This window comes from Carcharodon carcharias, chromosome 6, assembly GCF_017639515.1.
Source record: "Carcharodon carcharias isolate sCarCar2 chromosome 6, sCarCar2.pri, whole genome shotgun sequence".
In the NCBI taxonomy this organism is placed as follows: domain Eukaryota; kingdom Metazoa; phylum Chordata; class Chondrichthyes; order Lamniformes; family Lamnidae; genus Carcharodon; species Carcharodon carcharias.
The window spans coordinates 181,863,604-181,890,535 of record NC_054472.1 but is presented as its reverse complement, the minus strand read 5'-3'; the positions used below and the strand labels follow the sequence as shown (position 1 = coordinate 181,890,535).

General features: G+C 43.2%; 1 protein-coding gene across 8 annotated transcripts in view; it reads left to right on the top strand.

Moving 5' to 3' along the window:
• LOC121278899 (vacuolar protein sorting-associated protein 13B-like) overlaps nucleotides 1–26,932 on the top strand; it is a 1,102,197-nt gene that overhangs the window by 608,334 nt on the left and 466,931 nt on the right. For all 8 annotated transcript variants that reach the window (XR_005943292.1, XM_041189400.1, XM_041189399.1 and 5 more), the window contains one exon: nucleotides 24,664–24,788. Coding sequence is in view for 7 of the 8 variants with exons in the window: in XM_041189400.1 (XP_041045334.1) it covers nucleotides 24,664–24,788 (125 nt within the window). In the remaining variant the exon portion in view is untranslated. The remainder of the gene's footprint in view (nucleotides 1–24,663; nucleotides 24,789–26,932) is intronic.

Below are 26,932 nucleotides of genomic sequence, written 5' to 3'. Positions count from 1 at the left end.
TTTCCTTTTATTTCTTCTTGGGGTTATGTTGTGTTTCAACTAATTTTGAGTTTTGACAAGAACCTTGTCCTTCTGGCTACAAAATCTAGGACAGGTGCTAAGGGGAAAAGTGATGTAGGTTTGATTGACTTTCAGACTGGGCAGGAAGCATCGAGCTTGTGCTTCAAATCATTAAATTAAGCCTTCTGAAGGCAAAGCCCGGGCCCAATGTAAATGGCACCTCTTTATAATATATGCCATTGTCAGACTTGAATGACCATTGTCTACCAAAATGGTTAAATATATGTAGCACCCATCCCTGTAAGTCAAATGATGTTTGAGTTCTGTGCTGATGGTATAACCACATACATGCATCATCGTATCAGGAAATTTATGAAACTGACTGTGCTCCACACGCTTTATATGACTCTATAAGAACTGCAACCTAAAGAACATAGTTGTTCACAAGATGTTTAAAAATTCAGTCTTGCTTCAGTGTTTTATAATGCTTGGAAATAAATTTAACATGAACTTTAGCCTGTACCATATGTCCTGATATTCTGCAAAGTGTGGTATCCTTTGCCTGCCTGGGAGATCAGGGATGCACAGTGGACAATCTGTGTAATTGCCAGTTCAAGTTAACTTGGTAAAAGGATAATCATTAATGCTGAAGCACACTATTTTTATTATCTCCATGAATTAGAATTATGAATACATTTCTGGTCATAAGAGGTGTAATTCTGCTTGTGACATTTGCATTTTACTGCAAAAATGAAGAGAGTTGGGAGAGAACCAAATTATTTTAAAAGTTTATTTTTTGTTTAGACTCTTTTGGCTTCACTGTCCTTTCATCCATCCTGGTTCCTTCGTGTCCTTCTCCCAATTCAGCACAAATTCCCTATTTATTCAGTAGTTTCTGCTCTTTTCCACCTCTAACTTCAATAAAATGCCTTCTTTTGTGCAGCGCAATAACACTGAAGAAGCTTGACACCATCCAGGACAAGGTAGCCCACTTGATCGGCATGTCATCCACTACCTTAAATAGTCACTCCCCCCTCCACTGGCGCTCAGTGGCAGCGGTGTGTGTTATCTACAAGATGCACTGTAGCAATTCGCAAAGGCTCCTTCACCCACACCTTCCAAAACCTGTGATCTCTACCACCTGGAGGATGCATGGGAACACCACTGCCTGCAAGTTCCCTTCCAAGCCACACATATGCCTGAAAGAGTGGTAGAGGCAGAAACCCTCATAAAATTTAAGAAGTATTTGGATGTGCACTTGCAATGCCATGGCATATAAGGCTATGGGCCTAGTGCTGGAAAATGGGATTAGAATAGTTAGGTCCATGTTTGACTGGCGCGGACCCCAAGGGCCTAAGGGCCTTTTTCTGTGCTGTAGACCTCTATGACACTACACCATCTTGGCTTGTAACTATATCACTGTTCCTTCACTTTCACTAGACCAAAATCCTGGAACTCCCTCCTTAATAGCGGCATGGGTGTACCTACACCACATGGAATGCAGTGGTTCCAGTAGGCAGCTCAACGTCATCTTCTTGAGTACAAATATGGATGGGCAACAGATCCTGTCCTTGCCAGCGGTGCCCACATCTCAAAGAAGAAACATTTTTAAAATCCTGTACCCTTTCCATCGATTCTTTCAACCTAGCTGCTTTTTACTCTGCTCTCAGCCCAATTTTTGCCAATCGCCCCTTATCACCCCTCTTCTCGACCCACTTATTCTTCAAGCTTACTTCTGAACTGCCATCTTTACACAATGTACATATATGATCACTCAATTCCCAAGTGCTTTCAGACTTCTTTATTGAATTGCTTCTAATCTTGTTTCTGTCCTATTCATTTCTGCACGGCAGAAGTGCGCCTCTAACTTATTGCCTGTTTGTTGCTCCTCAGTGCTCAGCTAAGGCTCAGCCTGATGAGAACTTTTAATTTTACTTCACTATCAAAACATAGGAAAGAATATCGAGACAAGAGTAGGCCATTCAGCCCCTTCCGCCTGTTTTGCCATTCATTTAGGACAAGGCTGATCTGTATCTTAACTCCAGCTACCTGCCTTGGTTCTGTAACCTTTATTACCCTTGCCTGGCAAAAAAACTCTTATGTTACCTGATTACTTATCCAACACGACCCTGCCCAAATCTATTTTGTTCAGCATTGAAAACTTCTGCTTCCATCAGCACCTAAGTTTTTCAGGCTCCAACTTGATCAACCCCCTTGGCTGCTCACAGAATTAATATTCTGCTTGATCCATAACTGACCTTTTTCTTCCACAACTGGCCAGCCATCAAACCTGTCTTGTTCCACATCCAAACATTGCCTGTGTCTGCTCCCAAAACCCCAATCCATGGCTTCATCATTTGATTTCTCAAATGTTGGCCTCACCTCGTTCATATTCCCAAACTTCGCTTGATCCCGAACTGCATAGCCTCCCCACAAATTGTTGCCTTTGTTGTGCTTCACTGGTTTCATCCGCCCCATCAAAATATTGACTTGAATGTTCTTGTCCTCATTTTTAGCCACGACTCGGTTGATAGCACACCCGCCTCTGAATCATAAGGTTCTGGGTTCACATCCCACTCCAGGCCTTGAGCACAAAATTCAAGATGGATGCTCCAGTGTAGTACTAAGGAGCATTGCACTGTTGGAGGTGCCATCTTTTGGATGAGACTTTCAACCAAGGCCCCATCTCCTACTCGGGTGGATGTAAAAGATCCCCGGTGCTATTTTGAAGAAAAGCAGAGCAGTTGATCTTTTTTTTGTGACGTTGATTTATCTGGTCATTATCACATTGCTGCTTGTGGGAGTTTGCTTTGTGCAGATTGGTTACCACATTTCCTACGTTATAACAGTGACTACACTTCATTGACTTGAGACACTTTGAGATGCTGATTATCATGCTATCTAAATGTAAGTTTGTTTTTTTTTAATTCACCTTTCAGAGCTGGTTTGTCCAAACTATGGCCCACAGACCATATGCAATTAGTGAAGCATAGCAGCTTGATCCATGGTAGCATCACTAATTCATTCATTTTTAGTTTGGTCGCCTTGTTCCCACAGTTTCTGTTGGCCATGAATATTCCAGTTGCTGACACAACCCATGAAGTGAGAGAGTAACATTGAGTCAAAACTTTTGGTCACCAAATAAATCAAACCCATTTCATATGAGAATAAACTTTTGCCAAAACCCATAAGTCTCCCAGTCAAATGGATGATATAACAATAGTTTTCAGGGCTAGAGATATTTTCCTCTATCTTATTCACTTTAAAAACACTTGTTAACTGTTATTTTGTTTAAGCAATAAGATTGTGAAGAACGTACTTAAGACTGTCAAATTTACTTTTGACTTTTTGGATTTAATGTATTTAAAGATAGATTTTATATTGTCACCGACCAATGCAAAGGGATCTGGATCTGGGTATCACATTGTAATTCTGGACACATTCAACTTGGTTACTGGAAGAGGACAGCATTCAGCCTCTGAGCAGTGCATTTGATTAAAGGAGGGCTCTGGGTCCAATGACACCATGCCATATAAACTGAATTACTTGAATTTAATTTCTATTTTCTTTTGTGTTTAATCACAGTTGTTAATGTGATTGCACTGTAAAAAAAAAAATGCGATTTTGACATCATATCACCTTGTGACATTACAGGTGGCAGGTTAACAATGTTAAAGTTCTGATTCACCTGTTAAGACAAAGAAATTTGAACACTACCACTCCATGGCCTTGCTAACGTATACCTGACTGATCTTTTCCAGCTGTATGTTCTAGCTCACAGACTAGATTACAAGTGACAACCTCTCAATCCCTTTTCTGATCCACCATTGGAGACTGATCTATTAGTTGATATCGTCCTCTTCGTTCAGGTACCATGTCCTAAGAGGGCTTTGTGACCATAGACTTCCCTTGGATTGGTCCATGACTATGCCTGGCTAAGTACTGCAGTGGTTTTCCATTGCCTTCTGCTGACCAGGAAACTCTCCTGCTCTTATCAACTGCCATTAAGCATATTAGAAGGATTTACATGCTGATAATCTGTTTGGCCACGTTATGAACCCACTTTACATGGCCATCAAGCCCTGAAGTGGAACTTGAAACCGGAGCTTCAGGCCCAACGGTACGGACGTTGCCACTGCACCACAAGACCTCCTGCTTCAGTTAATAAACCCTTCCTTTATCAAAATAACTTTGTGTCTTGCGTTACCTTTTGCCATATTTTCCCCGGGAAATAACGCAGTTCAGTGTTTTTTATTCTCTACCTTCCCCTCTCAATTTCCTTTGTGCAGTTTGGACTTTTCCTTTTGCCTATCGGAAATATACAGAGTGTATGCAGGGTTTACATCATTGGAATTTAAAATGGATTACAAAACTACATACTTTTCCATGTAGTTTGCTGCACTGTCTGAAGTGCTGTCTTTCAGGTGAAATGTTAAAGTGAAGCGCCTCCTGCCCCCTTATTGGATGTAAGTGATTACATTTCACTATTCAAGAAAGAGCAGGAGGGTTCTCTTGTCGTCCTGACCAATATCACCAAAATACATTATCTCGTCATTTTACCACTGCTGTTGGGGGGGAAAATTGGCTGATGTGTTTCCTGTACTCAAAAAGTGGCAGCACTTCCAAAGCATATCATTGGCTGTCACGTGTTTAGTAATGACCTTGTGTTGTGAAAGGTGCAATATGAATGCTTTTGTTTTTTGGTAAAGATAGTATTTTGTTGGTCTGTGCGGACTGTGATGTTTCAATGATCTTGCTTAGCCGTACCTCAAAAATCCTTCAGATGGGAGGCAAGACTGTTTTGATCTCTACGACATAAGTAGTTACACCATTAATGCTTTGCTGTGATACAGATAATGCTTGTCGTTTGTGCAGTGCATTTAGACAATATAGACATCCTCTGCAGTCTTGAGACTTTGCAGTATCAAATGCATCACATAGACCTCACTATTGCCTGGCCCGGTCCTTTATGTTTCAAATCAAAATTTTTGAAATCCATTTCAACATAAGGACTTGATCTGCTAAAAAACCTGCAAATAGCAAGACTGATTTTTTTACTTTTAAAAAAAAAAGTAATTGGTATCGTTACTTAGTCGTCTCAAAATAATTTTTTGTGCATCTGTATTGTGTTTAAGGAAATTAAAACCCGTTGTCTGTTTGTGTGAGGGGGGTAAGATTGGAAAAGCATTGATGTTTATTTTTGGAGGAATAGCGCCCTGATCAAAGAAAAGTTTAAAAAAACTATTTTAAACAAAGCTGAAAACATGAAAAACATCTGCATCCCAAACATGGTATTAAGGATACTGAATTGGGGTTGGAAGGATAATAAGGAAACTGCTTCATTGAGCTGGTTAGCTTGATGTCTCTTTTAAAATAATGCACTGTATTCTGTTACAGTCTTGAAGTAAAACTTTAAAGATAAAATGTGAAAATTATTTCTGTAATTGGGAACTTAAAAGGGTTGTGTCACAGTATAGATGTCCAATTTCATATTTAACAATCTAGACTTCTGTGTTGGTTGATGATATAAATGATTACAGAGTCCCTGAATGATATGCAAGGGGTCTACAATTTGAGATTAGCAATATCATGAAGTCATTACAAGATCAAAAACTGAAGAATCAGTGATTACCAGGAATGGAGAACTAAAGGAACCTTTGGAAGAGAAGTCAAAATAACAAAGGTGAGTAACAAGGTGGTATGGATCTGTCATTTGATGGATTTGACTTCACTCCTTTGTTTTCTGAAAAAAAAACTTTTTTCTTTGGAGTCATCGAAGTCTCTGCATTTCACATTTCAATGAAATAAGATTCAATGTTTGTGATAATTGAGAAAAATGTTCAACTGCATTGTAAATGTAACTGGTGCAATTTTATCCTGCACACAGTTAGAACCAGTAATATCCAGAGTGAATAGTTGTTTGATGCACAACAAATAAATTTGGATTCATGAAATGTGCTCATTTGTCACTAAACAAAAACAGAATTACCTGGAAAAACTCAGCAGGTCTGGCAGCATCGGCGGAGAAGAAAAGAGTTGACGTTTCGAGTCCTCATGACCCTTCCACAGAACTGAGTGAATATAAGGAGAGGGGTAAAATATAAGCTGGTTTAAGGTTGGGGGGGTCGCGGGGAAGGAGGGTGGTGTGGTTGTATGGACAAGCAAGCAGTGATAGGAGCAGATAATCAAAAGCTGTCACAGATAAAAGAACAAAACAACACAGAGGTGTTGAAGGTGGTGATATTATCTAAACGAATGTGCTAATTAAAAATGGATGGTAGGGCACTCAAGGTACAGCTCTAGTGGGGATGGGGTGGAAAGACTAACAGGGCATAAAAGATTTTAAAAAATGGAAATAGGTGGGAAAAGAAAAATCTATATAAATTATTGGAAAAAACAAAAGGAAGGGGGAAGAAACAGAAAGGGGGTGGGGATGGAGGAGGGAGCTCAAGACCTAAAGTTGTTGAATTCAATATTCAGTCCGGAAGGCTGTAAAGTGCCTAGTCGGAAGATGAGGTGCTATTCCTCCAGTTTGCGTTGGGCTTCACTGGAACAATGCAGCAAGCCAAGGACAGGCATGTGGGCAAGAGAGCAGGGTGGAGTGTTAAAATGGCAAGCGACAGGGAGGTTTGGGTCATTCTTGCAGACAGACAGCAGGTGTTCTGCAAAGCGGTCGCCCAGTTTGCGTTTGGTCTCTCCAATGTAGAGGAGACCTCATTGGGAGCAACAAATGCAGTAGACTAAGTTGGGGGAAATGCAAGTGAAATGCTGCTTCACTTGAAAGGAGTGTTTGAGCCCTTGGAAGTGAAGGGGCAGGTGTTGCATCTTTTGCGTGGGCATGGGGTGGTGCCATAGGAGGGGGTTGAGGAGTAGGGGGTGATGGAGGAGTGGACCAGGGTGTCCCGGAGGGAACGATCCCTACAGAATGCCGCCACGGGGGGTGAAGGGAAGATGTGTTTGGTGGTGGCATCATGCTGGAGTTGGCGGAAATGGTGGAGGATGATCCTTTGAATGCGGAGGCTGGTGGGGTTATAAGTGAGGACAAGGGGGACCCTATCATGTTTCTGGGAGGGAGAGGAAGGTGTGAGGGCGGATGCGCGGGAGGTGGGCCGGACACGGTTGAGGGCCCTGTCAACGACCGTCGGTGGAAAACCTCGGTTAAGGAAGAAGGAGGACATGTCAGAGGAACTGTTTTTGAAGGTAGCATCATCAGAACAGATGCGACGGAGGCGAAGGAACTGAGAGAATGGGATGGAGTCCTTACAGGAAACGGGGTGTGAGGAGCTGTAGTCGAGGTAACTGTGGGAGTCGGTAGGCTTGTAATGGATATTGGTGGATAGTCTATCACCAGAGATTGAGACAGAGAGGTCAAGGAAGGGAAGGGAACTGTCAGAGATGGACCATGTGAAAATGATGGAGGGGTGGAGATTGGAAGCAAAATTAATAAATTTTTCCAAGTCCCGACGAGAGCATGAAGCAGCACCAAAATAATTATCGATTTAATCATCATTTGTCACTGCCTGACATAAATATAGGTGTACAGAAATGTAACGCACTTTCAGCTACAATTGCTGGCACCACGGACTCCCACACTACTGATGATCTGGATTCTATTTCTTCCCATCCCACTTCCTGTAAAGTTTGCCTCCCAATCTCCCAGTTTCTTAATCTGCGCTGACTCTGCTTTTCATGTCAGAACTTTCAATTCTTTCTTCCTCTTAAAAGTGTTTGACATGACTCTGGAGCACATTCTCATACAATTTTGTTCCCAGTCTGTCTCCTTCTGCTTTCATCAATGACAGAATCTCCCTTGTTCTTACCCCACTGGCTTCCTCATTTGACCAATCATCTTCTGATACCCAGGGAATGGTTTGAATCTGGAGCATGATTTCACAGGCACATTGCGACGTTCTGCTCTGTTAAAGGCACTTTATATTCGAGATGTTGTTGAAATACATGTACTAAATAAACAACAACTTATATAACAATTAAGGAAACATCCTAAGGTGCTTCACAGGAGCATTTTAAAACAAAGTATGACACCAAGTCACATTAAAGTTATTAGGTTAGATGACTAAAGCTTGCTCAGAGTTAGGTTTCCAGGAATGTCTTAAAGGAAGAAAGCGAGTTAGAGAGACAGAGAGATGTAGGGAGGGAATTCAAGAGCTTATTGCCTGGGCAACTGAAGGCCTGGCCACCAATGGTGGAGCAGTTAAAATTGGCAATACACAAGAAGCCAGAACTAGAGGGACGCAGATATTTTGGAGGGTTGTGGGCTCATGGAGAGATTTGAAAAGGTGGATGAGAAGTACTCAGCGAGTACAGCGTGGCAGAGGAACGGGAGTTGCTGCGAGTTAAGACACGGGCAGCTGAGATTTGGATGGCCTCCGATTTATAGAGGATAGAATGTGGGAGACCAATCAGGAGTGCATTGGAAAAGTCAAATCAAGGGGTAACAAAAGTATGAATGAGGGTTTCAGCAGCAGATGAGTTGAGGCGGGCGGACTTTGGGCAATGTTCTATATGTGGGAATAGGTGGTCATAATGATGGCATGAATATGAGGTGGGACGTTTATCCCAGGATTGGATGTCACACCAAGGTTGCGAACAAACTGGCTTAATTTCGGACTGTTGTCAGATAGGAGGTTAAGGTTGGGGAAGAGGGTGGAAAAGTAGAGTTGAGATTGAGAATCAGCCATAATCTCATTAAATGGTGGAGCAGGCTCCAAGGGCTAAATGGCCCGCTCCTTCCGTTACTTGTGTATCATCCCCAAACTTTATTTATACCCAAGTCCAGGTCATTAATAAATATCAAAACGAGTGGTAGCCCTAATACTGATCCTTGACCTGAGTGCTATTGATTATTTATCATCCATTGAGATGATCATGAGCTGTTGATCATTTGTAGTTGACTTCAGTCCACCTCCAGTTAGTTTTGATGCCCAGAAAGTATAGGAGTTGCTTGTCGTAAAGAGAGACTGTCATTTTATCTCTGAGGCCTTGGCTGAAATTGAGCTCATATTAATTGTATGCCAGACTGTTTTGCCAGCTGGCAGGGCCCTGGCAAAATGAATTGGGCATTCTCGAAGCCCATTTCTCCATTGATCTGGCCCATAACAGAAATTAGCTGCAAATAAACAATCAACCTGAGAAGCCAGCAGGACAATTGGTGTAGGAAATGGAAATGTTTGCACTGGTGTGTTAGGAATGTTTTTCTGTGATTGGAATTTAGGCATATTGTTGGAATTGTATTTTGCAAATGGTTGAGCTATATCTAACTGGGGAGTGCTTGTCATTGCTGCTGGTTTCTCAAAGCAGTGGTCCTTTTACCTAGCACTGATATTCCTCATTTTGCTAAGGCAAAATTTTACATTTAAGCAAAAATAATAAGTCCAATACACAATGTGCAGACTCTGCTACATGATGGGGCAGGTGGTGCTTGAAAGGTCAGGTAGTTGGGTTCTTTGGTGCATGCTCCCCGATGCCTCAAATTCACCTTTGCACATTCCCGACAAAGCCCTTCATTGTGCTTGGAGCCTTCCCGAATGACCCTTCTCCGTTTTGGTTGGTCACAACCCAAGGACTCCTATGAGTTGATGGCTATATTTGACCTCTTCAGGGATTCTTTGAGGACATCGCTAAAGCTTTTCCACTGTCCTCCTGGGAGTCTCCTGTCTCAATCGAATTCTGAGGAGAGCACTTACATCGAGAGTTTGGTTTCAGGCATACAGGTAACATGTCCTGACCATCGGATTTGGTTTCGCGTGATTAGCATCACAATGCTGGGCAAATTTGCTTGGGAGAGCATGCTGATGTTGGACTGCCTTTCTTGTCATTGGATTTGGAGGATCTTGCGAAGGCACTGCTGGTGGTACTTTAAGGTGCCTGTTGTAGGTTGTCTAAGTCCCCGAAGAATATAGGAGCGCAGGGATCACTGCTGCCTGGTAAACCATGACCTTAGTCTCAGGTTTGAGATCCTGGTCCTCAAATACTCTATTCTTCAGTTGGCCGATAGCTGAGCTGGCATATTGGAAGCAATAATGAATTATGTCGTCTATGTCTGCTTTTGTCGAGCAGAGGCTCCTAAGATCTGGAAAATGATCCATATTTTCCTGAATCTCATCATTGATCTTCGTCGAGGGGTTGGAGGTGTTTTGCTGTGGGAACTGTTTGGAAAGAGGACCTAATTTTTCTAGGTGTTTAGTGAAAAGCCCATTTTCCCATATGCTTCAGAGAAGGAGTCGAGAATGACCTGGAGTTCAGTTTCTGAGTGTGTGCAAACACAAGTGTCATTTGTATACTGGAGATCAATGACTGAGATTGGAGTGCTTTTGGTTTTGGATGGAAGGCAGTGTAGGTTGAACAATTTCCTGTCTGTTCCGTAGATTAACTCCAGACCTATGGGTAATTTGCTGGTGGTGAGATGCAGTAATGCAGTGAGGAAAATGGAGATGAGAGTTGATGCAATTACAGAGCCTTGTTTGATTCCAGTTTTCACGGAGATAGGGTTTGTGGTGGCTCCGTTGGTGAGGATCGCAGCTTGCATGTCATTGTGGAGTAGGTGGAGGATGGTGACAAACTTGAGGTCAGCCAAATTTGAGGATGATACTCCATTAGCCTTTGCAGTTGACAGAGTCAAAGTCTTCTGCAAAGTTGAAAAAAGACAGATATAGCGGTTGCTGCGGATCCTTGCACTTTTCTTTAATTTTCCACACAGTGTAGATCATGTCCGTGGTGCCTCTCAATAAGCGAAAAATGTACTGCAACTCTAGAGAGAGTTCCTCGGCCACTGGAAGGGGGCAGTTGAGGAGGATCCTTGCAGTGATGTTACCTGTGGTAGATAGCAGGGAGGCTCCTCTGTACTTATGGTGATCACGATCACAGCGTCCTTGGATACCCCGGCATATGCTGCTTTTCCCAGGTGGGGGATATGAGATTGTGCAGCTGCGCCAGGAGTGTATCTCAGCTATGTTTCAGAATTTCAGCCGGGATTCCATCTGCTCCAGGAGCTTTGTGTTTCAGCTGTCAAACGGCTTTTTTAACTTTGTTCTGGACTGGGGTAGTACCGAGACTAAGCCAGACGGGGTACTCAATAATGGAGTTGAGGATCTTCAAGTCAAATGCAGAGCCTCAGTTGAGGAGTTCTTCAAAGAATTCTCGCAATCGAGCACTGACTGCTTCCCTGTCCTTAATGAGCTCCCTCCATGGCTTTCAGTGGGGTGGGCCTTTCATTGCTTGGACCATAAGTGATCATCACAGTGCTAAAGAAACAGCTTGTGTCATTGCATGTTTGCGAGTTGTTGGATCTCCCTCACTCTTCCAAGCCCCTAGCCAAGCTGTTCCAGTACAGATACAACACTGGCATCTACCCGGCTATATGGAAAATTGCCCAGGTATGTCCTGTACACAGAAAGCAGGACAAATCCAACCCCGCCAATTACTGCCCCATCAGTCTACTCTCCATCATCAGTAAAGAAATGGAAGGGGTCATCAACAGTGCTATCAAGCGGCACTTGCTTAGCAATAACCTGCTCACTGACTCACAGTTTGGGTTCTGCCATGGCCACTTAGCTCCTGACCTCAATACGGCCTTGGTTCAAACATGGACAAAAGAGCTAGACTCCCGAGGTGAGGTGAGAGTGACTGTCCTTGAGATCAAGGCAGCATTTGACTGAATGTGGCATCAAGGAACCCTAGCAAAACTGAGCCATTGGGAGTCGGGGGGGAAAACTCTCCACTGGTTGGAGTCATGCCTAGCACAAAAGAAGATGGTTGTGGTTGTTGGATGTCAGTCATTTCAGCTCCAGGACATCGGTGCAGGAGTTCCTCAGGGTAGTGTCCTCAGCCCAACCGTCTTCAGCTGCCTCATTAATGACCTTCCTTTAATCATAAGAGCAGAAGTGGGGATGCTTGCTGATGATTGCACAATGTTCAGCACCATTCATGGCTCCTCAGATAATGAAGCAGTCCATGTCCAAATGCAGTAAGACTTAGACAATATCCAGGCTTGCGCTGACAAGTAACATTCGCACCATATAAGTGTCAGGCAATGACCATCTCCAACAAGAGAGAATCCAACCATCACTCCTTGATGTTCAGTGGCATTACCATCACAGAATTCCCCACTATCAACATCCTGGGGGTTACCATTGATCAGAAGCTGAACTGGACTAGCCATATACTTACTGTGGTTACAAGACCAGGTCAGAGGCTAGGAATCGTGCAACGAGTAACTCAGCTCCTGACTCCCCAAGTCCACCATCTACAAGGCACAAGTCAAGAGTGTGATGGACTTGGATGAGTGCAGCTCCCACAACACTGAAGAAGCTGGATACTGTCCAGGACAAAGCAGCCCCGCTTGATTGGCACCGCATCCACAAACATTCACTCCCTTCACCACTGACACACAGTAGCAGCAGTGTGTACCATCTACAAGATGCAGTGTAGGAATTCACCAAGGCTCCTTAGACAGCACCTTCCAAACCCATGACCACTACCACCTAGAAGGACAAGGGGAGAAGACACATGGGAACACCACCACCTGGAAGTTCCCTTCCAAGTCACTCACCATCCTGACTTGGAAATATATTGCCATTCCTTCACTGTTGCTAGGTCAAAATCCTGGAACTCCCTTCCTAACAGCACTGTGGATGTACCTACACTACATGGATTGCAGCAGTTCAAGAACCACCTTCTCAAGGGCAACTAGGGATGGGCAATAAATGCTGGCCCAGCCAGTGAAGCCCACATCCTGTGAATGAATAAAAAAAAATCTACCCACCATTTGTTCTTTATGTCATGGGTTTTATGCTGTGCTACTATCCTCAACCACCTGTAGGACTGCTGCTTTTCTCTTGAGCTGTGGCCAAGTTCCCAGTTCATGAAAGCTTTGTGCTTGCACTCAGTTAGGCTCTGTATCTCTTGGTCATTTTCATCAAGCCAGTCACGGGTGTTTTATGGTAAAGTGACTACCACAGGTCTCGGCAGAGATCAATGGCAAAGGCCCAGTTGGCCCAAAGGCAAAGGCTCCCCAAGGCGATGGGAGGTTAGGTTCCACTGTGAGACATTAGCACGTTCTGTGCACAATCATACACCCAGATGCATATGTAACACAGAAGCTGAAAAACCAGTTGAATCAGCAGCTAAGCAAGCCCAGTCGAAGGCTGAAGTCTCTCAATCGTTTCAGTGGTGGGGAAGGGCGGGAGACTCACCCAAGATACGTGAAATAACCCTAGATACTTGAAATGTCACAGAAGATCAACAAGATAGAGACAGAATTTGGATCTTATGGCATAGCCAGTGTAGTCCAGAACAGAAAACCTAGCCTTGATGTTGAAAGGAGTCCAGAAATTGGAAGCCAAGCTTGAAAGATCATGTAGATCAAAGTTATTCCACAGGTTGCTGGTCAGAAAAGAAGAGAAAAAAAAAATAATAGCAGCAGATTCGGGACAGAAGCTGGGTCTTACTTTTCTTTCGATGGAGTCCAGTGTAGAAATGTGATCCAGATGTCCACTGAAGTCCAGCAATTTGAAGTCAGATTTGAGAGAAAATCCTTAGCCAGATCTTTCACAGGGCTCACCTTGTAGCTCGGGTGAAGGGCTTTGAATCATCAGCCAGAGGCTGTTTAAACTAACAGTTAACATGAAGTTTGGGTTAAAATGCACCCACAGAATCAGAAGTACCTAATCAGCAGAAGTTTTTTTTTACTCATTGATGGGATGTGGATGTCGCTGGCTGGGCCAGCATTTATTGCCCATCCCTAATTGTCCTGTTCAGAGGGCATTTAAGAGTCAACCACATTGCTGTGGTTCTGGAGTCACATGTAGGCCAGACCAATTAAGGGCGACAGATCTCCTTCCCTAAAGGACATAAGTGAACCAGATGGGTTTTTACAACAATTGGTAATGGTTTCATGGTCATATTTAGACTTTTAATTCCAGATTTTTATTGAATTTTATTGAACCCGGTCCCCAGAGCATTACCTTAGGTCTTTGGGTTACCAGTCCAGTGACAATACCACTATGCCATCACCTCCCTTTCAGAGGGGGATTTAGAGGGGGAAAAGAGCAGGGGTGGCAGCAGATGGCTCCCAGTTTGGGCATAGTGAGGACCTCCCTGGGGAGCTGTCTGCACAGGCATCCAGGACAATCGCTTGCCAACATTCACAGAATCACAGTGCATCGAGTCTGCACCGACATATGAGAAACACCTGACCTACCTACCTAATCCCATTTACCTGCACTTGGCCCATAGCTTTGAATGTTATGACGTGCCAAGTGCCCATCCAGGTACTTTTTAAAGGATGTGAGGCAACCCACCTCCACCACCCTCCCAGGCAGCGCATTCCAGACCGTCACCACCCTCTGGGTAAAAACGTTTTTCCTCACATCCCCCCTAAACCTCCTGCCCCTCACCTTGAACTTATGCCCCCTTGTGACTGATCCTTCAACTAAGAGGAACAGCTGCTCCCTATCCACCCTGTCCATGCCCCTCATAATCTTTTACACCTTGATCAGGTCGCCTCAGTCTTTTCTGCTCCAATGGAAACAACCCAAGTCTATCCAACTTCTCTTCATAACTTAAATGTTTCATCCCAGGCAACATCCTGGTGAATCTCCTCTGCACCCCCTCCAGTGCAATCATATCCTTCCTATAATGTGATGACCAGAACTGCACACAGTACTCCAGCTGTGGCCTCAATAAGGTTCTATACAACTCCAACATGACCTCCCTACTTTTGTAATCTATACCTCGATTGATAAAGGCAAGTGTCCCATATGCCTTTCTCACCACCCCACTAACATGTCCCTCCGCCTTCAGAGATCTATGGACACACACGCCAAGTTCCCTTTGTTCCTCAGAACTTCCTAGTGTCATGCCGTTCATTGAACATTTCCTTGTCAAATTACTCCTTCCAAAGTGTATCACCTCACACTTTTCAGGGTTAAATTCCATTTGCCACTTATCTGCCCATTTGACCATCCCATCTATATCTTCCTGTAGCCCAAGACACTCAACCTCACTGTTAACCACCCGGCCAATCTTTGTGTCATCCACAAACTTACTAATCCTACCCCCCACAGAGTCATCTGTTTCATTTATATAAATGACAAATAATAGGGGACCGAGCCCTGTGGTACGCCACTGGACACTGGCTTCCAGTCACTAAAGCATCCTTCTGTCATCACCCTCTTCCCCCTATAGCTAAGCCAATTTTGAATCCACCTTATCAAATTACCCTGTATCCCATGTGGGACCTTGTCAAAGGCTTTGCTGAAATCCATATAAACTACATCATCTACACACCTGGTCACCTCCTCAAAAAATTCAATCAAATTTGTTAGGCATGACCTCCCTCTGACAAAACCATACTGACTATCCCTGATCAAACCTTGCGTCTCCAAGTGGAGATAAATACTCTCCTTCAGAACTCTCTCCAATAGTTTCCCTACCACTGATGTGAGACTCACTGGCCTGTATTTTCCTGGCTTATCTCTATAACCCTTCTTAAATAGCGGAACCACATTAGCTGTTCTCCAGTCCTCTGGCACATCCCCCCTGGCCAGAGAGGAATTAAAAATTTGGGTCAGAGTCCTTGCGATCTCCTCCCTTGCCTCCCTCAGCAGTTGGGACATTACACTGCCATACATCCAGTGCCACAGTGCATCCTGTTAATACTACACATTATAGCCACGGTGTGCCTGTGATGGAGGGAGTGGATGTTTAAGCTGGAAAATGGGTTGCCACTCAATCAGACTGCCTCCTCCTGGAGCTTGAGCTTCTTGAATGAATGAATGAAAGCCGCTGTAGTCCAAGAGGACCATAGGCTGTTCTCTCATTAGAGAGAGACAACTGGTGGTGAGTTTAACCTGAGGGTCACCTCACCTCATGGATGACCTCAGCTGGTATGGGAATTGAACACATGCTGTTGGCATCACTCTGCATCACAAAGATGTAGCTGTACCTATCCTGGCCTGTAGAGTGCTTTCCATTATATGCCTGATTTGTGCCATATAGGTGGTGGAGAGACTTTGGAGAGTTGGGAGTTGACCCATTTGCCACAGCGTACCTTCTGGCCTGCTCTAGTAGATGAGGGGTGTTTCTTCGCTTATAAGTCAGTGAGGAAGCTCCCATTTTAACTGTCTCTGCGGATTCTACTGATTTTCTGCCAAAGTAATACTGAGTGACTGGCAATGCCTCTGCAAAGTTTCAGCCACAGCTTGTTTTAAACAAGACCCCAAGGAACCATATTATAGTAATCATGAGAGATTTTTTAATATTTGAGGTATGTGAACAGCTTAGGGACAGCCAAAATGAAGGGGTGACAGAATAAGCGAATTACAAAGAGGTAACAGTGACGCTGCCATATGCTATATTATATGCCACAATGAACAGTATAAGATAAAAGTAAACTTAATTTCGGATGACAATTAAGACTGAGATCAAAAATGTGCAAAACCTAACAACAACAAGCTTGTGGGAAAATGGAGTTGTAGGACAACCTACTAACATGACAACAGAGAAGGTTCAAAGTCTGTTTATATAGATGTAGAAAGAAGGGAAAAAAGACCAATCGGATCAAAGTTACCTCAAGTTTATGACATGAGGATCAAAAAAGTCAGTTGATGATTAATCAAATATTAAAAGTTTCAGAGTGTAGCAAAAAAAACAAAGTTGTTGGTAACAACAATAGTGCGAAAGATTTCTTTTTGCTTACAGCTCCACGATTAAAAAGCTCAGTGAAGAAGTATGCACCTCAGAGGCACTAGATTATCAATCAAAGCAAGTTATTTTATGTTATTTAAAGCTCATTGGCAAGGTCAGATTTGGAAGGCATTGTGCAATTTTGGGCACTGGACCTTATAAAGGATATTCATGTGTTGAAGCATTTAGGGAAAAGTAAGTAGGGAAAAGCTATGAGGAAATACTCTGCGTGGAAACATGTTCTTGTTGAAGGTACTAAATGAAAGGCAACATGACCTAAGGCTTAGGCCTGATTTTTCAGCTCGGCAGGCGCGATCGGCAGTCTGGGAGCAGTCGGGAAACGGACCATTGACCGCGATCGGCCCCCAACTGCGATTTCATCCTGACTGGCCAATTAACGGCCAGCTAGAGTGAAGCGCGTGCTGAAAAGCTCAGCGCTGCCGGGGTTTGGCAGGAAGAGGGTGGGCGATGACGTTTCTGCGGGCACAGGTGAGCGTGTGAGAGAGCCTCCTGAAGGCAGACAGCTGCCTCAGGGAGCTGCAGACCTAAAATGCTCAAATAAAAGTTTAAAAAGCTGCAAAAAAAAAAATGTCCATGCATCACAATTAGTCACTTGAAAATATAGCTGATAAAATCCTGTCCACAGATATTTATTTTTATTTTATTTCATAACGGAAACCTCTTCCTGCCCTTGGATGAGATTTGATGAAAAATGTAAAGGCCGCCTGGCCGATTCGCCCGTCTGCCAACCATAAGGTTGGATGGGCTATGTAAAATGACAGACAACTGCGCCGTTAGTGGGTATAATTGCCCTCTTAATTGTCGGTGGGCGCGCTTCCGACTTTTGTGCGTGCCTACCGACTGAAGTATTGCGCAAGCGCTGGATGACATCAGGACGCTCACCTAACGCCATCCTGTGCAATTTCACACCTAACCGGGTTGGGCACATGCCCACCCGGTCAGCGTAGAACTCAACCCTTAAATAATATACTTGGAGGTGCAAGAAAATGAAAATGGATAACATTACACTGGTGTATTTCTTGCTAAAGAATCATATAGTCATCGATCAAGAATCTTTATTTTTATTTATTTCTGACATTGTAGTGACAGCTTCAATATTTATGCCAGAATATTCCTTTAAAATATGGCTTTGTTACTTTTACAATTTGGAACACAGGTAGCTGATTTGAGTAGAAATTAATTTTGCAATTGTAATAGGACTAGCTTTCCTAATGCAGCTTATTCTCTTTTTCTGTCCAAATTGTTGCTTCTTGACCTCTGTAAGTGAATGTGAAACAGGCTCTAATTTGGATTTGAGATTGGGATTAGCTAGTACTAGACCTTCACTTTTATTTGTTTCAGTTCACACTTTAAGCTGGGCTTTTTTTATTCTTTCATGGATTACCTGTGAATGGGGCTTTTTGCCTCCTGAACTCCCTTAAAAGCCTACTTTCTTCCACTGCTCCTTCTGTTCCTCTAAAAAAACACAGGCCTGAATTTTTCGCTCCTTGAGCACGCGCAATCGGCAGGCCCAGGAGCGGACAGGAAATGGGCCCTGACTGCGATCAGTCCCCAACCGTGATTTCATGCTGGCTGGCCAATTCAGGTCCGCCCAGCGTGAAACGCTTCTGAATGGTCAGGAAGAGCCGGGCAGCAGCATGGCCAGTTGGGCGCTGGGCCCAATGGTGACCCGCTGGGTGCTTTAAAACTGGCAAAGGCAGCTCCCTGAAAGGTGTCACGATGGAGCATTTAGAGGCGGTCTGGAGACTGGAACAAAGGCCTCCCCGGCGGCAGAAGTTTCTAATAGAAGAAATGACTTTAAATACATACGTTGATGTACAAGTTACTACTATGATAACTTCTAAATCCCATAATCAATCTAACTCCCAGTTACACTTTTGTTAACATTAAGACACATAGATTTTAAAAGCCCCAGGCAGAGAAACATGATATCCTGAACAAGTTGAATTCCGTGAGTTTTTTTAACTTCAGTCTTTTGAAGACAGCAGCTTGAGGCATAGAGGGGCACAAAAGGAAATATCAGGCAATCAGTTATGCAGAAATGTATAACAAAAATGTAGGAGTCACATGTGGGCCAGACCAGGTAAGGACAGCAGATTTCCTTCCCTAAAGAGCATTAGTGAACCAGATCGGTTTTTAAAACAATCGACAATGGTTTCATCAGACTTCAAATTCCAGATTTTTTATTGAATTCAAATTCCACCATCTGCCAATCGACTCGGGTCCCCAGAGCATTACCCTGGGTCTCTGGATGACCAGTCCCGTGACAATGCCAGTATGCCACCACCTCCCCTAAAAAAAGTGACTAAAAAGCAGTACACTACAACTTTTATAAAATGTAAGATTCCACAAGTTAGATTCCATATTGCACCCAATTGACCACTATGTGCTCTCTTAAATACCATTGGGTACTTCAACAGGATAAGTTTCCAGTCTCTGAACGTTCAGCTGGTTTGCAACTAGTTGCATTGCATCAACCCCAATATCTTCAATTCAGGACAGACAACCATGCTGGCACTCTTTTACCCAGCAAGGCAAGTCCCTGAATGGCCCCTCAAGATCAGGCTACTCTCTGCAACTGTTCTTGATTAAAGCTCTGCACTTTTCCAGGAGAAATGTTAAGCACCTTACTAATGAGGCCTGTTCAACCTGGGTGTTCTTGTACACAGCCAAGAAATATTTTTCATTGCTCTTCAGCTCCTTCTTCCAAAATTACATTTTTTTGTGTCCTGGGTCTTTTGGCTTTTAAACATTGCAGCCCTGCCCCTCAACAGGCAAGATCCTTATGAAATGTGCTTACAGTGTCAAAACTGGAAACCTTGGTAGGATCAACCTGAGTGCAGTCAAACAGGTAAAAGTTTTACTTTGATATGCATGCAGTGTGGATCACGTGCAATCAGAAAATCTGAGCTTTCGTGTAGTCAGGCTATTTGAAGGGACAAAGCAACAAAATTTCACCAATTTTTGTTTTTGACCAATGTTCAAAGGAGGAGGAGTAGGCCGATCATCGTCACGAGCTTGATCCATCATTCAATTTGATCATAGATGATCTGTATCTTAACTCCATTTAGCCACCTTCGTTCCATATCCCTTGCTACCCTGGCCTAAGAGTTTTCAATTGACTCTGAACCAGAACAGGTTTTTGGGGGGACGAAGTTCCAGATGTTCAGGGCCACTGGATAATGATTGAGAGCAGAGCCTGTAGTGGGTTTCCCTATAGCCACTCTGCCCCTCCAGCCCAGCGCTTCTTATCACATTACTGAGACTAACTTAAAAGCCTCCACTGCTGCTTATACTGTGAATGTAGAACTGTGTACTCATTTGTATTTTTGAGTATCTCACACCGTAAAATGAATTATTTGTTGATCGTTGGGGAGATATAAAAACCATTTCTTAGTAAAAGATTTTTTTAAATTAATTTAGTGTTGAGCAATACCCAGTAATGTTTCTGGAGTACCAAAGGAGTTTCGAAAGATAATTGGCAACTGTGAACAAATAAAACCAGTTGAGTGTATCAAAATAATTCTGGCACTGGAGTGATCAAAATAATATAATTGTATACTTGAATAGGTATCAATAGGGTCATAAAACCAGAGATCATGGCAGCGTTAATTTTTAACCAATGTGGGGGGATTTTAGATGTTCCTTGTAAATTTACTTCAGTAAATAATCTGTTCTGAATTTTATCCATGAAAAGAAAGAAACACTTGGATTTAAATGACACCTTTCACAACTTCAGGACACTGCAAAGAATTTTGCAATGGAAGTTGTCATCAACACTGCTAGCAAGCAGCGCTTGCTTAGCAATAACCTGCTCACTGAGCCCAGTTTGGGTTCTGCCAGGGCCACTCAGCTCCTGACTTCATTACAGCCTTGATTCAAACATGGATTAAAGGGCTGAATTCCTGAGGTGAGGTGAGAGTGACTGCCCTTGACATCAAGGCAGCATTTGACCAAGTGTGGTAACAAGTAGCCCGAGCAAAACTGGAGTCAATGGAAATCAAGGGGAAAACTCTCCACTGGTTGGAGTCATACCTAGCACAAAGGAAGATGGTTGTGGTCATTGGAGGTCAGTCATCTCCGTTCCAGGACGACACTGCAGGAGTTCTCCAGGGTAGTGTCCTTAGCCCAACCATCTTCAGCTGCTTTATCAATGACCTTCTTTCCATCATAAGGTCAGAGGTGGGGATTTTCGCTGATGATTGCACAATGTTTAGCACCTTTCGAGACTCCTCAGATACCGAAGCAGTCCATGTCCAAATGCAGCAAGACTTGGACATTATCTAGGCTTGGGCTGACAAGTGGCAAGCAACATTCACACCACACAAGTAGCAGGCAATGGCCATATCCAACAAGAGAGAATCTAACCGTCGCCCCTTCATGTTCAGTGGCATTACCATCACTGAATCCCCCACTATCAACGTCCTGGGGGGTTACCAATGACCAGAAATTGAACTGGACAAGCCATATAAATACTGTACCTACAAGAGCAGGTCAGAGGCTAGGAATTGTGTGACGAGGTGAGCTCCTGGCTTCCCAAAGCCTGTCTGCCATCTACAAGGCACAAGTCAAGAGTGTGATGGAATGCTCTCCACTTGCTTGGATGAGTGCAGCTTCCACAACACTGAAGAAGCTTGACACCGCTCAGGACAAAGCAGCTCGCTTGATTGGCACCACATCCACAGACATTCACTTGCTCTGCCACAGTAGCAGCAGTGCATACTATCTACAAGATACACTGCAGGAATTCACCAAGACCCCTTAGATAGCACTTTCTAAACCCATGACCACTACCATCTAGAAGGACAAGGGCAGAATACACATGGGAACACCACCACCTGGATCTTCCCCTCCAAACCACTCACCATCCTGACTTGGAAATATATCGCCGTTCCTTCACTGTCGCTGGGTCAAAATTCTGGAATTCCCTTCCTAACAGCGTTGTGGGTGTACCTACACCACATGGACTGCAGCGGTTCAAGAAGGCAGCTCACCACCACCACCTCACAGGCAATTAAGGATGGGCAATAATGCAGGCCCAGCCAGTGAAGGCCACATCCTGCAAATGAAAAAAAAAATCTAAGGAGATACTTCTGAAACCTGGTCATCGTTGTAATGTAGGAAACCTAGCACAGCAAGGTCCCACAAACAGCAATGGAGAAAATGATCGGATAATCTGTTCCAGGCATTTTTTGAGGGAGAAATGTTGACCAGCACACCAGGAGAAATCCCATCTGTGTCTTCAAATTATAATGTCCACCTGAGAGAGCAGATGGGGTCTTGGTTTAACATCACATCCAAAAGAAAGCGCTTCGGACAGTGCAGAGCTCCCTCATAACTTTACTGGGAGTGTCAGCCTAGATCTTGTGCTCAAATCTCTGAAGTGGAACTTGAATCCACAGCATCAGTTGAGAAAGCTGCTAAAAAAGCAGACAAAATCCTTGGCTTTAGAAGTAGAGGATAAGGAGAGTCAATATAGAACAAAGGCTACCAATTCTAAAGGAGTTGCATGATCAGAGAGAACACAAATCATTTAAGGTGGCAAGGTAGGTTAAGAAAGTGATTAAAGAGACATATGGATCCTGGGGCAGAATATTGTGCTCATGATGCGCGATGACATCGGGCAAGCGTCCCGATGTTATTGCGTACTTGCACCATATTTCGGTTGATGGGCACGTGCGAGAGCTGGTAGTGTGCCCGCTGACAATTAAGTGGCCTATTAAGGCCCTTAATGAAGTAATTGATTCAAATTTTTCGCTGCCTGTCCAACCATTTGGTTGGCAGGTGGGCAAAAAGGCCAAGTGGCCTTTGCATTTTTGGCGAAACCTCATCTACGGGTGGGATGAAGTTTCTACCAGTGATTTTTTTTTTAAATTAGGGGACATGTTTTCATTACTTTTAATATCTTAATTTTTTATTTTAAATACCTTCAGCTCCCTGAGGCAGCTCTGTGCCTCAGGGAGATTTTACTGCGTGCTTGCGCCCTGTATCCTTCCGCCCCCACCCTGGCAGCGGTGAGCGCTGCAGCGCATGTTTCATGCTGGTTGGCTGATAGTTGGCCAGCCAGTGTGAAATTTTAGTCGGAACCCGATCGTGGGCAGCGGTTGGCTCCCTGACTGCTCCTGGGCCCATCTGCAAGCCCGCCTGACCACCGGAAAATCTTGGCCTTGAACTTTATAAACAGAGGCATAGAGTACAAAAGCTGTGAACCTATATAAAGCACTGGTTCAGCCTCAAGTGGAGTGCTGTGTCCACTTCTGGGCACCACACTTTAGGAAAGATGTGAAGGCTTTAGAGAGGGTGCAGAAAAGACTTACAAGAATGTTTCCAGGAACGAGGGACTTACGAGGATAGATTGGAGAAGCTAGGGTGTTTTTCTTAGGGAAGTGGAGATTTGATAGAGGTGCTCAAAATCACAAGGAGGTTAGTCAAAGTAGATAGTCATAATCATAATCATAAAATCAGAGTCATAGAGAGAGACTGTTGCCATTGGTCGAAAACCAAAGGACACCGATTTTAAGCTGAATGGCAAAAGCGGCAATGACAAGAGGATCTGGAATGCATGTGGTCGAGGCAGATTCAATTGTGACTTTCAAAAGGGAATTGGATAAGCACCTGAAGAGAAAAAACATGGGAAACCTCACCCGGCCCGGACACGAAAAGGATTGACAGATTGATAGTTTTATGGGAAAAATGTTGGGGAGTGGAACTAGTTGAGCTGTTCTTGTGGCGAGCTCTGGACGGGTTGGGCCTTATGGCCCTCTTCTGTGCTATTATATGATTCTATGAGTTAAGATGTGGATCAGCCATGATATAACTGAATGGCAGAATAGACTCAAGAAGATGCCTATTTCTGTCCCTATATTCCTGTGGGTATGAGGTCACTACTGGCCTTTAAAAGGCAACTTGACGAGCTCCTGAGAGAAAAGGATATCGACAGTTATAGGTGGTGAATGGTTAGTCAGTTGAGGCTATGTTTTGTTATGGACAACCGCCATCCCTTGCAGCTTGCCTGCTTGATTACCTTAAGGGTTTGGGGGGGGAATTCCCTGAATCTACAATTTTTTTTCTCCTCGCTGTTTCTTTAACCTCTACACTGAGGTTCTTTTCTCAGCCTCTTAGTATATTTCAGTACAGGGTCCTTTGGTACTTTTCCCTTGTCAAATTGGAGTATTAAGTTGATGTGGAGGCTGATGTACATTGAAAGAATGAGAAATGTTAAGGCTCGTGGGAACAATGGGAAATGAGGATCAATTTAACTAATTAGACCCACACTCGAGAATTATTTTGGAACTTTGCTTTTGCAACTTGTGTCTCTATTGGAACCTGGTTTCTTAATTTGCAGTGGATGGCAGACTAAGTCAAGAAGTTGAAGAGGGCCATTTTCAGCTTTGGTGTGGGCAATTTTCAGATTGTCCGCATGTTAATAATTGGCTGCATTTTTCTTTCTATTTAGGTTTCTATTAAGCATCCACTTTATAAACTGAATATATCATCCCAAAGTCTTCACTAGGACTCACTTCACATTTTATCTGAATTGTTTTTTATGAGTGAGAATATTTAATCAAAGTATTTTATTCACGTAAGCACCCGACTGTAATTTTCATTTAACGTGACAAACTAGATTAGCGAAAATATTTGAGATACAGATTTTGCTTTTGGGATTTCTAAACATGTATTTTGTGGAATGATTATGACCGTGACCACTTTCCTACATTAGCTCTTATAACATTTTATGAACCTGCTTGCGGTTGGGAAAGCAACAGTAAAACCGAATGCATTCTGTTTTGAATGCATATTGTGATTGATTGCAATCCAGCATTTTAGCAGTGGAATTTGCAGGGCATCATAAGGTTGTAATTTGTACAAAGTGTGGGTAATACCTCTATACATTGGCTTTTCATTACTAATTGCTACTGTCATCTGTTCTTGTTCAAGAATCTCGTCCACTCTCTGTCCCAATAAAAGTAATGCAAAGCGCTGAAGAATGGAGCAGTCCAGAAGAAAGAATGAAGGAATTCATTGGATTAGTATGGGATGCAGTCAAACGCCTAACACTTCAGGTAGGTGCCACTCCTAGGTACAGATGTGCTCCTATTTACTTTTAAATAATCTAAACAGTACTGTTCAGGATGCTTTCATCTCAGACTCTAGTGCCCATACCCTGACTCACACCAAATCCTTCTTACCCATCAGCCCTATGCTTGCTGACCTGCGTTAACTCCATGTCCAGAAATGCCTTGATTTTAAAATTCTCGTTTATTTCTCATTTTCAGTTCCCTCTATGACCTTCACCCCTCCTCCAGCCCCACAGCCATTCCAGATCTCTGTACTCTTTCCAATGCTGGCCTCTTGTCCCATCATTGGCAGTCAGGCTACCTAGGGCCTAACCTCTGGAATTCTGTCCCTAAACCTCCCCACCTATCTGCCTCTCTTTCCTCCTTTATGATTTACCTTAAAACTCATTGCCTTTGACAAGTGTTTAGTCTCCTATCTAATTTTCCCTTCTATGGCTCTGGGCCAATTTTTTGTGGTCTGATAATGCAATTGCAAGTTGTTCTTGGTGCTGGAAGCTTTCTTTGTTGAAGAAACAGCTCTCAGGTCATCTCGCAATTTATGACTTTCAATGGTTATTGTTGTCTATTTGTGCACATCAGTTTAATCCTTGCCAATTGCAGCATTTTAAGCTTTACGGGCCTAGAAGATTGGAAAAAGCCTGCTGTTTTATTAGTAAATTTGAGGGGGTGGCCTTCATTAGTCCTTCTGTCTGGGAAGTGCAAAAAACACAAGCAGTGGGAGAAGAAACAACAACTTCAGGGAGCAAGTAGTAGAGAAGATTGTTGAAGCAATCTGAGCTGAGAGAATCCACCAATACAGAAAGAAGGAGCATCAGACAGTCAACTTGAGAGTTTGGTGGGGTGGGAGGAGCCAGGGAACATAGGTTGGTGACTACTTTTGTGCATCTCACCGTGCACCAACACCCATAAATTATGTGATGTTTGGAATGATTTTAAATACTTGTCCAATAATGTGGAAAATGTATAACTGAAAAGGAAAGTGATACTGTTGAACCTACAAAGGCGATTTAATCATATGCAGCCCTCAAAACTTGAAACACATGGCTATGGGCCCCATTCCATATTGGGCTGGACATCCTTTCTGTGGTAGGATCCAGTTATGCAGTAGGTTAGATATACGTTAGTAAGACCATACAGCTTGCACCATTATGCAAATGATGATTTTCTTATTGCTGCTAATTTCTGATTTGGATATGTATTTATTTAACTACAATTCATAGAGTCATTGCAGCACTGAAGGAGGCCATTTGCCTCATCAAATCCAAGCCGCCTTTCTGTAGAGCATTTCTATCAATCCCATTCCCTGGATATTTTAAAAAGCACAAAGTGTTGATTTTGAACTTCTATTGTAGAAGGACCTTGCACATGTTGTTTTTGTTCAACGCTCCAGGAAAATATTAATTGTCAGCATGTTTATCATGAATGTTGAAGGTAAATGGTGTCTTCAAAAAAATAAACAATGATTGACCTAATTTTGTTCATTCAATCTTTAAGATACTTTGTGAGTTTTGATTTTTCCCTTTGGTTTCTCAATTATACAAAAATGTGAGGGGAGAAATCTGACACATTCAAATTTAAGTGGTAGTTGTGATCTATTGAATTTACTCGCAATCCTTCCACTTTTCAACAGTTGTTTCTCATCGTTATTCTTTAGAAGTGTTGAACAGTAATGGTAGACATTATGTGTAGAACTTCTGTGAAATCTTGAAATTCTGGCTTAATGCCCTTCTGAATGGGAAATTCTACCATTGCCACATTCTTGATGTTGTGGCAGAACTTGCTTCCTGGCTGCCTTTGATCAGCTGTTCTAAAGCATCAAGTAGGGCAAAAGAGGAGTCTTAAGAATGCTCACAACTTTGATAACATTCAACGCTCGCCAGGTCAATAAATTAGAGTATTTGTTAGTTATTGCCAAGTGCCCTGTCCAATATTTGTCCCTCGATCAATGTGGTTAAAACAGATTCTCTGGTCATTATTGTATTGCTGCTTTTTGGAGCTTGCTGTGTGCAAATTGGCTGCCCTGATTCCTACGCTTCAAAAATCACTTCCTTTGGCTGTAAGCTGCTTTGGGATGTCCTGAGTTCGAAAAAGGTACTATGTTAGGGGGAGGTGGTGGCGTGGTGTCAATG